This window comes from Mus caroli, chromosome 17, assembly GCF_900094665.2.
Source record: "Mus caroli chromosome 17, CAROLI_EIJ_v1.1, whole genome shotgun sequence".
Taxonomy (NCBI): domain Eukaryota; kingdom Metazoa; phylum Chordata; class Mammalia; order Rodentia; family Muridae; genus Mus; species Mus caroli.
This window is the reverse complement of record NC_034586.1, coordinates 22,066,904-22,081,061: the sequence shown is the minus strand read 5'-3', so window position 1 is coordinate 22,081,061 and position 14,158 is coordinate 22,066,904. Positions and strand designations below refer to the sequence as shown.

Genomic DNA, 14,158 nt, shown 5'->3' with positions numbered 1-14,158 from the left:
TTTGGTTTTTTTGAGACAGTGTTTCTCTGTGTAGCCCTGGCTGTCCTGGAACTCACTCTGTAGACCAGGCTGGCCTCGAACTCAGAAATTCGCCTGCCACTGCCTCCTGAGTGCTGGGATTAAAGGCGTGCGCTACCAACGCCCAGCTTAATGGTAAATAATTTTAAATTAATGTTTAAAATGTTAAAATGGGAATGTCACTGGGCAGGTATGTATTTGAAAGACTGTTTAGAAAGTTAAAGCTAAAATAAAGATTAAAAAAAAAAAATCAAACTATTAGAGACAAATTAGGAAATAATTTAGGCACACCTAAGGAAATAAAACAAGCATTGAAATGAAGAGGCTTAACCTTTTCCCACCTGCCTCAGCCCGGCTGAAGCCTCTGCCTCTGGTTATGCTCTCCCTCACGACCACCTCACAGTTAACCTCACAGCTTTACCATTCTGGGTGCGTGCTCATGCGTGTTCATGTGTGTTGGGGGGCGGGGGCGTGGAAAGCAGAGGCCAGCCTCTAGTGTTCTCCAGGAGCTGTCCTTCTTTTTGAAGGCCACGGCTAGGACCTGCTGCTCTCTATTCTGACTAGGCTGCCTCGCCAGTGAGCCTTGGCGCCCACCTGACTCCAGCTCCCTACCACAGGGTTACAAAGCTTGCTTAGCTTTTTAATTGCATCTGGAGGGCTTATACTTGACTGGCTAGCACTCTGCTGACTGACCTGCCTACCCAGCTTCCCCTCCCCTCCCCTCCTTTCTTCCTTCTGTGTTTTTCTACTTTAAGACAGTCTCTCATGAAGCTCACTTATGTAGCTCATGGAAATTCACTATAAAGAGAAATCTGTCCTTGAACTCACAGAGATCCCCCTGCCTCTGCTGCCTGTATGCTGGGAGTAAAGGCGTGTGCCACCACATGTGGCCTTTTCTTGTAGTTTTCAGACAGGGTTTGAGGTATTTAGTTAGCATAAACTCATTGTATTGACAAGAACAGCCTTGAACCTCTAGTGCTCCTGCCCAGTGCCTGCCGAGTGCTGGCATCACATGGGCCAGCCACGCCTGACTTCTCTCAGGAAATGTAGAAATGGAGGAACCGTCTCTACTGTCATTTTGTTCCATAATCTTTACTGTAGTGAATATGTAATCCTCTTTCCTTCTGTCTCACAAGGATTTATCGAAAAAGCTGCTTACCATATTTTTAGTGGCCTTCCTAATGCTTCTATGCCAAATGCCTTGCATAGTGCTTTAGTGTAATAACTGATGGGGAAGTGTCTAGGTAAATTTGTTGTTTTGTTTACAAGACAATATGCAAACCATTTGCTTTGTCTGTATTCCAAAGTCTTGACCCTCCCCCCTCAACACAGCACTCATGTCTCCTCTGCGGCACACTCACACTCAGCTCAGCCCCGATGGAGGCTGAGTAACATGGAATCCTGACTCTCTCTCTTTAAGAGGTCACAACAGGATTAAAACTACGGCTTGCAGCATGCTAAACATGTACCCTGTGTCTCTAAGCTACACCGCCAGTGTGCCTGTGAGCTGGTGCTTTCTCGTTCTCTCTCTGTCTCTGTCTCTGTCTCCCAGAATGCCTGAAGACTTCATTTACAAACTTGCTATGTAAAAAAGGATGGTGCTGATGCTGCGCTCCTGGTCACTGTCCCTCCACCCTTCAATTGCTGGGATTGCAGACATGCACTGTCTTGTCTGGGCCATGAACAACTGTTTATTTATATGTCTTTTTTAAGTTTATGTTTTGTTTTATTTTACTGCATATGGGTGTTTGGACTGCATGTGTGTCCGTGTCACACATGCATGCAGTGCCCATGGAGGCCAGGGCTATAATTGTGGGTCAGTGGAGACCACTGGGCTCCTGTACGGGAAACCCTCGCTTTGGTCTCTGGTCTCACAAATGATAACTCTCCAGCCCTGCATCCCTGTCCCACGCTTGCCTCTTGGTCCCAGGTTCTGGGTTTGCTGGGTTTCCAGGCCACCGTCACTTGGCCCGAGAGTCTAGTGAGAAGGTTCAGCTTTGGCCTGGGAACCTGGACATGGCCATCAGCAACAAGTGAGTGAGTCCCACTTTCTAGGCCTCAGTTTCCCATCTGTAAAGTGGGTGTAGCTGCTGACATGTCCCATCAACCTAAGGGGAAGGACAAAGCAGTTGGCCTGTGTCAGGGACTCTGAGGACTCCTTCAATGCCCGAGCAAAGTGAGGCCTACTTCCCCTCAGCCACACACACTGCACCAGTGCTTCCTATAGAAACTGATTTTCACATGAGAATAAACCCTGCAGGCAAGTGGAGGCACTGTCTTAGTGTTCCTCGCTGTATCGTCGTCATCACCCTGTGTCCACTCGTGCACAGACCACAGAGCATGTGGCTTGTGCAGCAAGGACCTTTACCACTGAGCCATTTCTACAACCATATTTATGATTTAAAAAAAAATTTTTTTAAGTGCTGGGCATTGAACCCCTGGTCTCTTGAATATTAGGCAAATATTCTGACATTGAGCCACAGCTACAAACTCCACACATTTTCTTTATTTCTTTGGTGTGTGTGTGTGTGGGGGGGGCTGTTCTGGAACTCACTCAGTAGACCAGGCTGAACTCAGACTCTAGAGCTCTACCTGCCTCTGCCTCCTGAGTGCTGGCATTGCAGGGTGAGCCATCACATTCCTCCCCGACCTCTCATTTTAGTATCTACAAACTTTTAAAGATTTAAAGTTTTACTTTATGTCTGTGAATGTTTTGTCTGAAAAAAAAAAAAAAAAAGATGTGTATGCCTGCTGGATCCTCTGGGACTGTGGTTATAGACAATTGTGAACCACTGTGTGGGACCAGAAATCAAACTTTGGTAAGCTACTTCTCTAGCCTGCATCTACGAATATATAGATTTGTAATGAGTCTATATTTTAATAGTGAATATATGATTACTGCAAACACCACAAATGGTCTTTTAATGGTTACCAGCACACTAGGAGTGGACCTCACACCTAATCTCAACACTCAGGAGGCAGAGGCAGGTGGATCTCTAAGTTTGAGCCCAGCCCGGTCTATATAATAGGCAGGCAGGGCTACATAGAAAGGCTCTTAAAAAAAAAAAAAAAGTGGGGGAGTATGGGGGTAGGGAAGGAGTAAGAATCAAAGAAAAGAAAGAAACCAGGCCCATCATGTACTACCATGCCTGATTGTGGTTGAGTTTTTTTAACTACATTGTGTGTGTGTGTTTGTGTACGTGTGCCACAGCACATGTGTGAAGGTCAGAGGACAAGTTGGCAAGAGCTGATTATTCTCCCTACTGTGTGAAGCCCAGGGATCAAACTCAGACTGTAAAGCTTGATAGCAAGGGTTTGCCCAGTGAGCCTCCTAACAACCCCTATTATGTTTTCTTTCGGAGGTTTTGTGTAGCCAGCTTCAGATCTGCTGTATAGGTGAGCATGGCTTTGAACTTGTGATGCTTTTGCCTCTGCCTCCCCTGGATCCCAGGCATATGCTGCCATGCCCAGTGCATGTGGTGCTGGGCTGCGGAGCAAACTCGGGGATTCTTTTTTTTTTTTTTTTTTTTTTTCGAGACAGGGTTTCCCTGTGTAGCTCTGGCTGTCCTGGAACTCACTCTGTAGACCAGGCTGGCCTTCAACTCAGAAATCTGCCTGCCTCTGCCTCCCAAGTGCTGGGATTAAAGGCGTGTGCCACCATGCCTGGCCAAATGGCCAAACTCGGGGATTCTTGAGTCCAGGCAAACACCCTCTCAGTTCAGCTCCATGCTCGGCAGGCCTTTGATTACCGCAGGTTATTACAATGTGCCACAGGCTCAGAGACAACACTTCATTCTCAGCATGGGAAAAGCTAGGTGGTTAGCTGGTGATATGGAAGAGTCACTGTCATCTCAGGCACAGGGAGGCCCTGACGTTTTGCCAGTTTTAAATTCTACCTGTGGACAGGAGGCCTTTCTGCTCAGCTTCCTCCTCTGTTGCTTTGACTCCTCCTGCTGTTTCTACTTGAAAGCTTAGTCTTCTTCAAGGCAGGAAATGGCTCCCGAAACCCCTTCCCCAGACATTAACCCTCTGAGTGAATTTTTGAGTCAGGGTCTCACTTTGTTGAACAGGCTGGCTCCAAACTTCTGAGCTCTAGCATTCCCCTGCCTCAGCCTCCCACGTAGTTGGGACTTTTGCTGGATGCCTTGGAGTCTGCCAAAATACAATATTTTTATAATTTTCTAGTTTAACTGTCCTCCTTCTGTTAAGCCACTTATTCCTAATAAAAAGGCGTCAATAGTCCTAAAATAGAAAAAGAAAACTAAATAAGTAAACAAAATGTTACTTACCTAGGCATGGTAGTGAGTACCTGTTACCCCCAGCACTTGAAAGGCTGAGGCCGGCAGATCCCTGGGCTACACGCCAGCCAGGGCTACACAGAGGGACCAGTTCAAAACAATTCACAACTACATAGCATGTTCACATTTAATCTCTTTGGAGTTTATGCTGATTGACTGGGATTTTACTTTATTGAGGATTTTTATTTGATTTCTGTCAGGAGCACACATAGATAGCCTAGGTTAGCCTCAAACTCATTTAGTAGTGAGGATAACTTAAACCCCTTACCCTCCCCCTTCCTCCTACCAGGAGGCTATCAACACTGACTTTACTGAGAATTTTTTTAAAAGATTTATTTATTTATTTATTTATTTATTTCATGTATGTGAGTATACTGTCAGTGTCTTCAGCCACACCAGAAGAGGGCATTGGATCCCATTACAGATGGTTGTGAGCCACTATGTGATGTGTTTGCTGGGAACTGAATTCAGGACCTTTGGAAGAGCAGTCAGTGCCCTTAACTGCTGAGCCATCTTTCTAGCCCTTTACTGAGAATTTTTAAGCTAGTTTTTCTTGGTTTTTTCAAGACAGAGTTTCTCTGTGTAACAGCGCTGGCTATCTTGGAACTCCCTTTGTAGACCAGGCCAGCACCTACTTTAGCCCAGTAGCAGATGATTCTCTTTGAGAGTTTGAGGCCAGCCTGGTCTATATAATGATATCAGGCCAGTCAGTATTTTATAGTGAGACCCTGTCTGAAAACTACCACCTGCTCCAAAAGAAAAACAAAAGAGAAACAAACAAAAGGAAAAGAGGGGTCATGCTACAGCTCAGTTTGCGTGCTATGGCTAGTGTATGTAAGGTCTTGGGGTTCAGTCCCCAGAACCATTGTGTGTGCTTGCACACACACATATACACACAATTCACCAACAATAAAGTTAAGTATCTTGAGGAATGTACTTGGAGCAACAAAGTTTCCTGAGAATTGCCAAAAAGCAGGACTCAGACACAAGTTGGATGAGCTGATTCAAGGAAGGCCTCCTCCTCTTCCTCTGTGGGCCTCTCCTGGTTGGCAGTAAGGACGTGAGTCTCCACTGTGAAGTGCGGAGAGATGTATCCATTCTCTGACTGCATGAATGCTATTGGCTAAGTTAGTGGTGCCTAATGGGTATGGACAAACAAGGGCAGGCTCTGCACAGCCTTCTCCACCTAGCTGCTCCTGAGAGACCCTGGGACAACATTATTCATGGTCCTGACTCAGACCCCACCCTAGGGGGGCTATTAGATAATATGGGGCATTGCATCAGGTGGCTGTAGTGTGGATCACTGTAGCAGGACCTGCTGCAGTCATCTGACCTGAAATGCATTTACTGAAGCCTTTACAACCCTTAGGTCTGCCTGGGCTTTTGAAGACAAAGCCCCCAAGACCAGTGAGCAGATGCCCCAGCAGTTGGCCAGGATCGTCTATTGAACACCCTCTCAGGTACTCCACCCACCAGGTAGGTCTGGGAAATGTGAACCTTGAGGACAGATGGGCTGTGTTTCCAAACTCCTAGCACCCTGGCTGGCAGCCAATGTATGAAGATTTTTGTTGTATTTGAGACCGGGTCTGGTTCTGTAGCTAGTCTGGCCTTCTACAAAGATAGGCCCCCTGCTTCAGCCTCCCAAATGCCAGTATTGCAGGTATGAACCACCATGTAGGGCTTGGTGTATGAAGCTTGTCTACGCAGCATCAAAGATGCTCTGGCTTCTGACGGTGATGATGGCAGTCAAGCTGGGGCTGGGGCTTCCTGCCTAGAGTGTGAAGCTTCCAGAGCGCTAAAGACAGAATCCAAAATGTCAACACGCGGCTTCTCATTTGGTTCTCTTTGCTTTGCCAAAGACATGCGTCACGTGTCCCTTCCCTGTGTCCTTGGTGCCGCTGGCCGAAGCTCTGCTTTTCTCCAGGTCCTCTCCTTCCCTGTGGGCCCTGCTGTTGACCCGTGCCAGGTGCAGCTGCTGACTTTTCCCCTGGTAATCTTTCCGTGCAGCCCGCTGCCCCGCCCTGCCCGTCTCAGGTGCCCCAACTTAATGAGGTGCCAGGCCTGACTCAGTGTTTGATTTTCCTTGTGTCCAGCTCATTGCCTTTGATAGGAGTGCCTCTTCTGACCTTCAAGGAGAGAGCCCGCAGTACTCAGGAGCATGCACCGAGTTTTGTTTGCGATGGAAAGTATTCCATGGTACCACATGATTGTCACCCCTGAACAGTGGGGAGCGGGAGCATGAGGCCAGCCAGAGTTGCAGAGTAAGACCCGATCTCAAAACCAAACCAAACCATGGGGTGGAGAGGTTGCTCGGCTGTTAAGAAGTTGCTGTTCTTCCAAAGACCAAGGTTCAATTCCGAGTGCCCACACCTCAGCGCTCCACCTTACGCAACTCTATTATCCTAGCACTAGAATGAATCAGGATAAGGAGGTGAGGCCAGCCTGGACTACAGAAGACCCTGTTTCAGAACAAATAAACATTTTTATTGTCTTCTAAAGTAGATGTGCCTCTTTTACCAGTGAGGAAACTGAGGAACAGTCAAATCAGATCATTGTCTCAGGTCACATACCTTGGAGCAAGGCTGTGTCCCCAGAACCTGTTTTCACTCTAGATTTCGTTGGTGTGTTTGTTTTTCAAGACAAGGTTTCTCTCTGTAGCCCTGGCTGTTCCAGAACTCACTCTGTAGAGTAGGCTGTCCTTGAACTCTCAGAGATCAGCCTTCCTCTGCCTCCTGAGTGCTGGTATCAAAGATGTGTGCCACCACTGCCCAGCCCAGTATTTTTTTTTTTTTTTTGGTTTTTTTCGAGACAGGGTTTCTCTGTATAGCCCTGGCTGTCCTGGAACTCACATTGTAGACCAGGCTGGCCTCGAACTCAGAAATCCGCCTGCCTNTGTAGACCAGGCTGGCCTCGAACTCAGAAATCCGCCTGCCTCTGCCTCCCGAGTGCTGGGATTAAAGGCGTGCGCCACCACGCCCGGCTCCAGCCCAGTATTAAAGTAATTAATATTATTTTAATATTATTTTAAATTGGCACTGAGGAGGCACAGGCAGGTGGATCTCTGAGTTCAAGGTAAACCTAGTTTTCTGTAGTGATTCCCATCCAGCCAAGACTAAATAGTAAGACCTTATCTCATGGGAAAAGTTTCATTAAAGTTGGAGTCTAGATCTTCAGATGTGGCGCGCAGCTTCTGCTACCCCACCTGAACTGGGAATGGCCACATCACCAGCCCCCACCCAGCTTCCCTTAAATCCATGGATAAAAGACACAGACACACACATTGTTCATTGTCAACCTGCCTTCTTGGCACAGTAGCTGGGCATCATTATTAAACTCCGAGCCAGTGTACCCTGGTCAATACTCTTAGCTCCACACCTCCCACCTGCCCTAGACTTTAGCTGCTCAGTTACATCTAGTCCCTTCCAAACACCCGGACTGCTCGCCTGGAGGAGCAGCCTGTGTGGCCACTCTGTTTTGAGATCTCACATGGCTGGTCAACTCTGTCTCTCCTTCCTTGCATCTTTTTGCTTGCCCCCAGGGCCCAGAAGTCCCTGCTTATTCCCTCTGCCCAGCAATTGGCCCATGGCCTCTTTACTAACAGATCAAGAACTAACTGGTGAACAGGACCTTAGCATCAGAGCCACCCCTACACTATGGGACAGACTTTTTCTGGGGAAACATCTATTCACCCCAGAAGTGGGTGAGTAAGTTTTTCTTGGTTACAAACAAGAAATGGGAGCAGAGAAGACTGAAAAGCAGCTGAAAGCTGCCCCTAAATCAGGCAGTGATACATGAAATCCCTGGCTCCGGAGAGTTCTCTCTGCACAGCTTGCAGGCAGCAGCAGGTCTGAGATTCTCCTAAGCACTTGGCTGGTCGCAGTCTCCTTCCCCAGGAGCTATTTACTCTTTCAGTAAAGCTTGGAAGGGCCCTTCCAGAACCTTGCAAGTTTCCACTTTGCCTTCCCATCCCTCCTAAAGAGAATGTTTCCATCAGAGCAATCTGCTTTCCGACAGATCTCTTGGTAGTCTATTTGTGAGGGTGTTGGCTTCATCAGCCTGGCATGCACCCCCTTTCCCATCTGCATGCCTGATTTAGGAGCAAGTGGGACCTGGCTAAGGAGGACACTAGCAGACCTTTTTTTTGTGTGAGGAAGCTGTGGTGTCTGGTCAGCTGGAGCTGAAGGATCAGCTGTGACTAACAAGAGACCAAAACCACTAAAGTAGAACCTTTGCTTACGGGGACAATTGATGCTGGTCAGCTGCAGCTGAGCAATTGGAGGGGATTAAGAGGAGACCAGCCTCGTTGAGGTAAAGTCTTCTGGAAAGTGTTACATCAGGGCCAACAATCAGAAGCTGTATTCCAGAGGCAGCCAAGGAAGGCTGTACCTTATGCTGGCACTACCGAGCTGAGCAGTGTAAGAGTCATTAAGGTGAAACCGGTTTTGAAGGCATGAAGAGGTCATGGAGAGCAGCTGAGGCTTGGCGCTGTGAGAGGCCAGGAGAGGCTGAGGCTTGGCGCTGTGAGAGGCCAGGAGAGGCTGAGGCTTGGCGCTGTGAGAGGCCAGGAGAGACGGCTGATGGAAGGTGCAGCCTCAGCAGCAGTTGAAGGCCCAGGATTGAAGGGATCATGCAGAGAGTTTGTTAGTGAAAGTGCAGCCCAGTTGCCACAGAAGACCCCAGCATTGTGGAGAAGCCGGGTGGAGTGGAGCCTGTCTGAGCTTAGAAGACAAGCTGTGTGTGCTGCAGAGTACTGAGCTGGAGATGTGACCCAAGCCCCTTGGAGGAGCCCAGAAGATGGTGAAAGAGCCCCAGACGCTGGACTTGAGTTAGTTACACTGTTACTTTGGTTTCACTGTGTTCAGATCATGATTTTGCCCTGCTGCTTCGCTGTTTTCGTTTGTTTGTTTGCTTGCTTGTTTTATTTCTTTCTGAGACGTTTCTTTGCAGCTTTGGCAGTCCTGAAACTCTGTAGACCAAACTGATTCTATTGGGATGATAAGTGAGTGTGCCGAACAGTGGTGGCACACGCCTTTAATCCCAGCACTCAGGAGGCAGAGGCAGAGGGAGGCGGATTTCTGAGTTCGAGGCTAGCCTGGTCTACACAGTGAGTTCCAGAACAGCCGGGGCTACACAGAGAAAGCTTGTCTCAAAACAAACAAACAAACAAACAAATCAACAAAACAAAACAACAAACCAAAAACAAGAAAAGGAAGGAAGAAAAAAAAGAGGCTGAGCAATCCATGAGGAGCAAGCCCGTGAGCAGCATCCTCCATGGCCTCTGCATCATCAGCTCCTGACTCCCTTCAGTGCCGGACCACGATGTGGAAGTGGAAGCTAACTAAGTAAGCCCTTGCCTCCCTATCTTGCTTTTGACCATGGTGTTTCATCACAGCAATGGTAACCCTGATTAAGACAGACATCATCTCAAAACAAAAAAACAGGACAGGACAGGACTGCTGAGATGGCCTGGGAAGTTAGATCTCCCGAATCCACAGAAGGTAGAAGAGAAGACCTGTCTCCACCGAGTTGTCCTCGGAGCTCCATGCTGTGGTGGGGATGCATTCAGACACGTACAATAATACTAATAATGTGTCTCCTGTTAGCAAAGGGCAGTGGGGTGGGGCGGATACAACTAATTTGCCTTGAGCAGCAGCTCACTGCCAGCCTTACCCATTTCATTTCTTAAACAGTGACCACAGTTAAGCTCTGGAATGTGCTCAGGATGATGGACAACAAGGACTTAGAAGCCGAAATACACCCCTTGAAGAATGAGGACAGGAAATCGCAGGAAAACCCAGGAAACCTACCAAGAAACGAAGATAACCTGAAGAGCAAGCCCGTGCCTTCCCGCTTGTCCCGGTGCCGCACAGTGGCATTTTTCCTTTCCCTGTTCATCTGCCTCTTCGTGGTGTTTGTCCTGTCTTTCATCATGCCATGTCCAGACCGTCCCTCCTCACAGGGCACGTGGAAGCTTGACTACAACAATGCAGGTGAGCCTGCGGAGGGACAGCGCGGGCTTCCAGACCCTCCCCTTGCCATTACTGTGACGTAGCCTAGTCCCGTGGTCTTTGACAGTCAGCCCTAAGGGGCCCTGGGTTTACCTCTGAACCTGGAGGCTTTAGGAGCCTTTAGGGGGCTTGGAAGCCCTCTCGTGATCAGGTAAGTAAGCAAAGGCAGGCTCACAGGCTTTAGTGGAAACAGGTCAGTGAAACACAACCTGGCTGAGGGATTAGAGAAGGCGCCATAGCTGTGGAAAGCTGTGCCAGGCAGCTGAGTGCTCCTGACACGAAAGCCGAAGCAAACCACACTTTATTTCCTGCCCATGAAATTAGCCTTTACAAAAAACAATGGAAACAGTTCTAATTTTTTATTTTATTTTTTAAATTTTTATTTAGAGGCAAGTTCTCCCTTAGCCTCAGGATAGCTTTGGATATACTGTGTATCTGGACTAGTCCTGAATTCCTGCCTCCCACCCTAATGCCAGGATTATAGGAATGTGTGTGAACCACACTTGGCTTCATGTGGCACAGGAGTCTGAACCCAGGGCTCCCAAAATGGTAGGAAATCACTCTACCAACTGAGCTACAGCCCTAGTCCCCAACTCCTGCTCTGTTAACTAATTTATTGCCGGGCAGAGGTGGTGCACACCTTTAATCCCAGCACTCGGGAGGCAGAGGCAGGCAGATTTCTGAGTTCGAGGCCAGCCTGGTCTACAGAGTGAGTTCCAGGGCAGCCAGGGCTACACAGAGAAACCCTGTCTCAAAAAACAAAACAAAAACAAGAAACCAAAACAAATTAACTTATTACTTAATTTATTCATCCATTTGAAATTTAATATTTCAAAGTATTCGTTTCCTATAGTTATAAAGGGACTTTTTTTTTTTTTTTTTTTTTTGGATTTTCGAGAGGTTTCTCTGTGCAGCCCTGGCTGTTAAAGGGACTTTTTAATAAATGTAATTTTAGGTTTGTTGCTCCCACACCAGGGCACCAGGGTACCAGTCTGCTGACACTTATTTCCAGTTTTGCTTTCCAAGCAGCCGTCCTGGTGGGTTTGAGGGTTTCTCCTTCAGGGTTATTTGCTTGTTGTGTGTCACCGTGCCCCACTTATGTCACTCTAGGTATTGAACCCTGGGCCTCACATGTATGAGGCAAATACTCTAACACCTGGCTAATACATCGTCAGCTACTTTGTTTTTTAATTTATTTATACTTATTTCTGTATTTATTTATGTTATTTTCAAGGCAAGGTTTCTCCATGTAGCCCTGGCTGTCCTGGAACTTACTGTATAGACCAGGCTGGCCTCAAACTCAGAAATCCACCTGCCTCTGCCTCCATGTGCTGAGATTAAAGGCGTGCGCCACCACTGCCTGGCCTGTAGTATATAATTTTAACTATTTAGGATCTGATCCATTTTGAAGTTTTTTGTTTTTTGGGTTTTTTTTGTTTTTCGAGACAGGGTTTCTCTGTATAGCCCTGGCTGTCCTGGAACTCACTTTGTAGACCAGGCTGGCCTTGAACTCAGAAATCCGCCTGCCTCTGCCTCCCAAGTGCTGGGATTAAAGGTGTGCGCCACCACTGCCCAGCCATTTTGAAGTTTTGAGTGTGATAAATGTCTAATGTCACCTTCTCAATGTTTGGTTTTATTAAAAGCTCATCATCTGAGTCCTAGGATGCAAGGCAGTACTAGGCCTCGCTGATGGAGCATGGCTGTCAGAATTCCATGCCGGACTTGGAGGAACGTCTTCTCAACAGATGTTCAGATTTCTTTCATGTTATTTATTTTTTCACTTATTTTTTGAGACAAGATCTTTCTTTGTCCCCCTGGCTGACCTGGAACTTTTTGTGCAGATCAGGCTGGCCTCACACTCAGAGATCTGCCTGCCTCTGAAGAAACTGCTTGGACTAGTAAGGAAGACCCTGCTCTTATTGTGGCAGGGGACCTCACAGTGGCAAGTTGCACAGTGGGAACACCACACCAGTCAGAGCCTTCAGCTTGACCTTCCCAGTGACGGGCATGGCCCATGGAGCATAACTTGGGCTTTCTTTTCCAGTCACGTACAACTTCCTGGCTCTGGGAGACGTAAACAAGGACAAGGTTCAGGATGTTCTTTTTCTTTACAAAAATACCAACAGCAGTAACAATCTCACCAGATCCTGTGCTGATGAAGGCAAGTCTTGTTCATTCTGTCTACTACGGTGGCCACATGGGAAGAGGGCTCCCCTTCTCAGTTAGGTGGGGATTGAATGGTGGGGATTGAGGGAACCACTTCATCATGTTTTCTTCTTCATAGATTAGACGAGGTAATACTGTTAGCTCCCTTACTCTACCCGGGGCCACCACCAGTGCCCCACGAGGACCAGGGATATGGGGATAATAGAGGAAATGGGCTGTCATGTGACTGAGACACAGAATAAGGAAGACAGGAGGTGGCATGCGATAGTTTGAGACTGACCAAGTGGCTGCCACCTCCACCTTCTAGGCTTTTCCACTCCTTGTGCCTTTGTGGTTGCGGTGTCAGGAGCCAATGGCAGCGTGCTCTGGGAGAGATCCGTGGCCCAAGATGTCACCCTTGTAAAGTGTGCCACGCCACAGACACTGGACAGTGAGGAGCTGTCTTCTGCCTGTATCTTTGTGGGAAGACCTGGTTCTTTCATTGCGGTCAGCTTTTTTACAGGTCAGTCACCTGGGGAAGGTTCTTGATGGTTCTCAGTGGAGGGGTCAGTCCTGGCTCTCACCCAGGGGTTGGTGACTTGGTAGGAACCCTCCAAGTGAGGGTGTGACCATTTGGAAGTCAATGATGTCACCTCATGCTCTGCCATGTTGCAGCTGTGTCTTTGCAACCACAGTTTGCGTCTTGTTATGGATGCTGGCAGAGACAATTAGTGTTGCCTCCTTTGAGGTAATGGGCTACCTGTTTGGGCTGTGGAGGGCTGGACTGAGCCTAAAGATGCCCCTCTGCTCCTAGAACAAGTCTCTGAGCCAGAGGAAGAAAGGCATACCCACTCAACTTTCATGTGGGTTCCTGAGGATCTGAACTCTGGTGTTCACACTTGCCTGGAGAGTGCTTTAACCACTGAGCCATCTCCCTGCTTTGCTGCCTTTTTAGGTTTTTGCAAGGTCCCACGATGTAGCCCAGGCTGGCCTTCTACTTGCAACAAGTGTCCCAAATGCTGAGATTCCAGGCATGAGCTGCCTTTTCAAGAGGCTGCCTGGCTGTGCTTGTTCTTCCTTAACAAGACTCTTGGGCTGCTTGTACATACTCCTGTATCTAAGCGGCCTCAGGCTCCCAAGGAATGAGTGCTCCTGCGTGACTGTGCCATTCCTTTGTCATGGGATTTGGAGCCACTGTGTGTTTGGTTCTAGGAGAAACCCTGTGGAGCCATCCCAGCAGCTTTAGTGGGAACGTTTCCATCCTGAGCCCTCTGCTCCAGGTGCCTGACATCGACGGTGACGGTGACGGTACTCCAGACCTCCTGATCCTCGCCCAGGAGGGACAGGAGGTGAGCAACATGTTCTCATGTACCCCAGGCCCACTTAACCTCTAAAGCCCCTTCTCTACTTCTCATCCACATCTCCCTAAAGAGAATTTGTGTGACCACCCAGCAGTGGGTCCTCCCGGGCTCTGTTCTGAAGTCCACACATGCAACATACTGGGAGGCTCCTTCTCTGCAGGCAGCTTGCTGGCCTTCCTCATGAATAGCAGGATGCATAATGGCCATGTGTGGTTGGTGTGAGCTCTGATCCCACAGCTGCCATGCCTCCTCGGCTGTGCAGCACAGTCACACATTGTTCTGTGTTGTTCACTCTCTTCAAAGTCTAGACCCAGTGAGGATTGACTGC

The 14,158-nt window shown here is 48.1% G+C and overlaps 1 protein-coding gene across 4 annotated transcripts in view; it reads left to right on the top strand.

Annotated features, from left to right (window-relative positions):
* The window catches only part of Fam234a (family with sequence similarity 234 member A), a 32,840-nt gene that overhangs the window by 14,660 nt on the left and 4,022 nt on the right, over window positions 1-14,158 (top strand). For 2 of the 4 annotated variants that reach the window (XM_021149026.1, XM_021149025.1), the window contains exons 2-6: window positions 5,686-5,792; window positions 10,007-10,306; window positions 12,369-12,485; window positions 12,798-12,992; window positions 13,682-13,818. In XM_021149026.1, coding sequence (XP_021004685.1) covers window positions 10,039-10,306; window positions 12,369-12,485; window positions 12,798-12,992; window positions 13,682-13,818 — 717 coding nt within the window. In that variant the 5' untranslated portion in view covers window positions 5,686-5,792; window positions 10,007-10,038. Of the gene's footprint in view, window positions 1-5,685; window positions 5,793-9,619; window positions 9,659-10,006; window positions 10,307-12,368; window positions 12,486-12,797; window positions 12,993-13,681; window positions 13,819-14,158 lie in introns of those variants that run through there. The other 2 variants (XM_029471343.1, XM_021149024.2) reach the window with 2 other exon arrangements.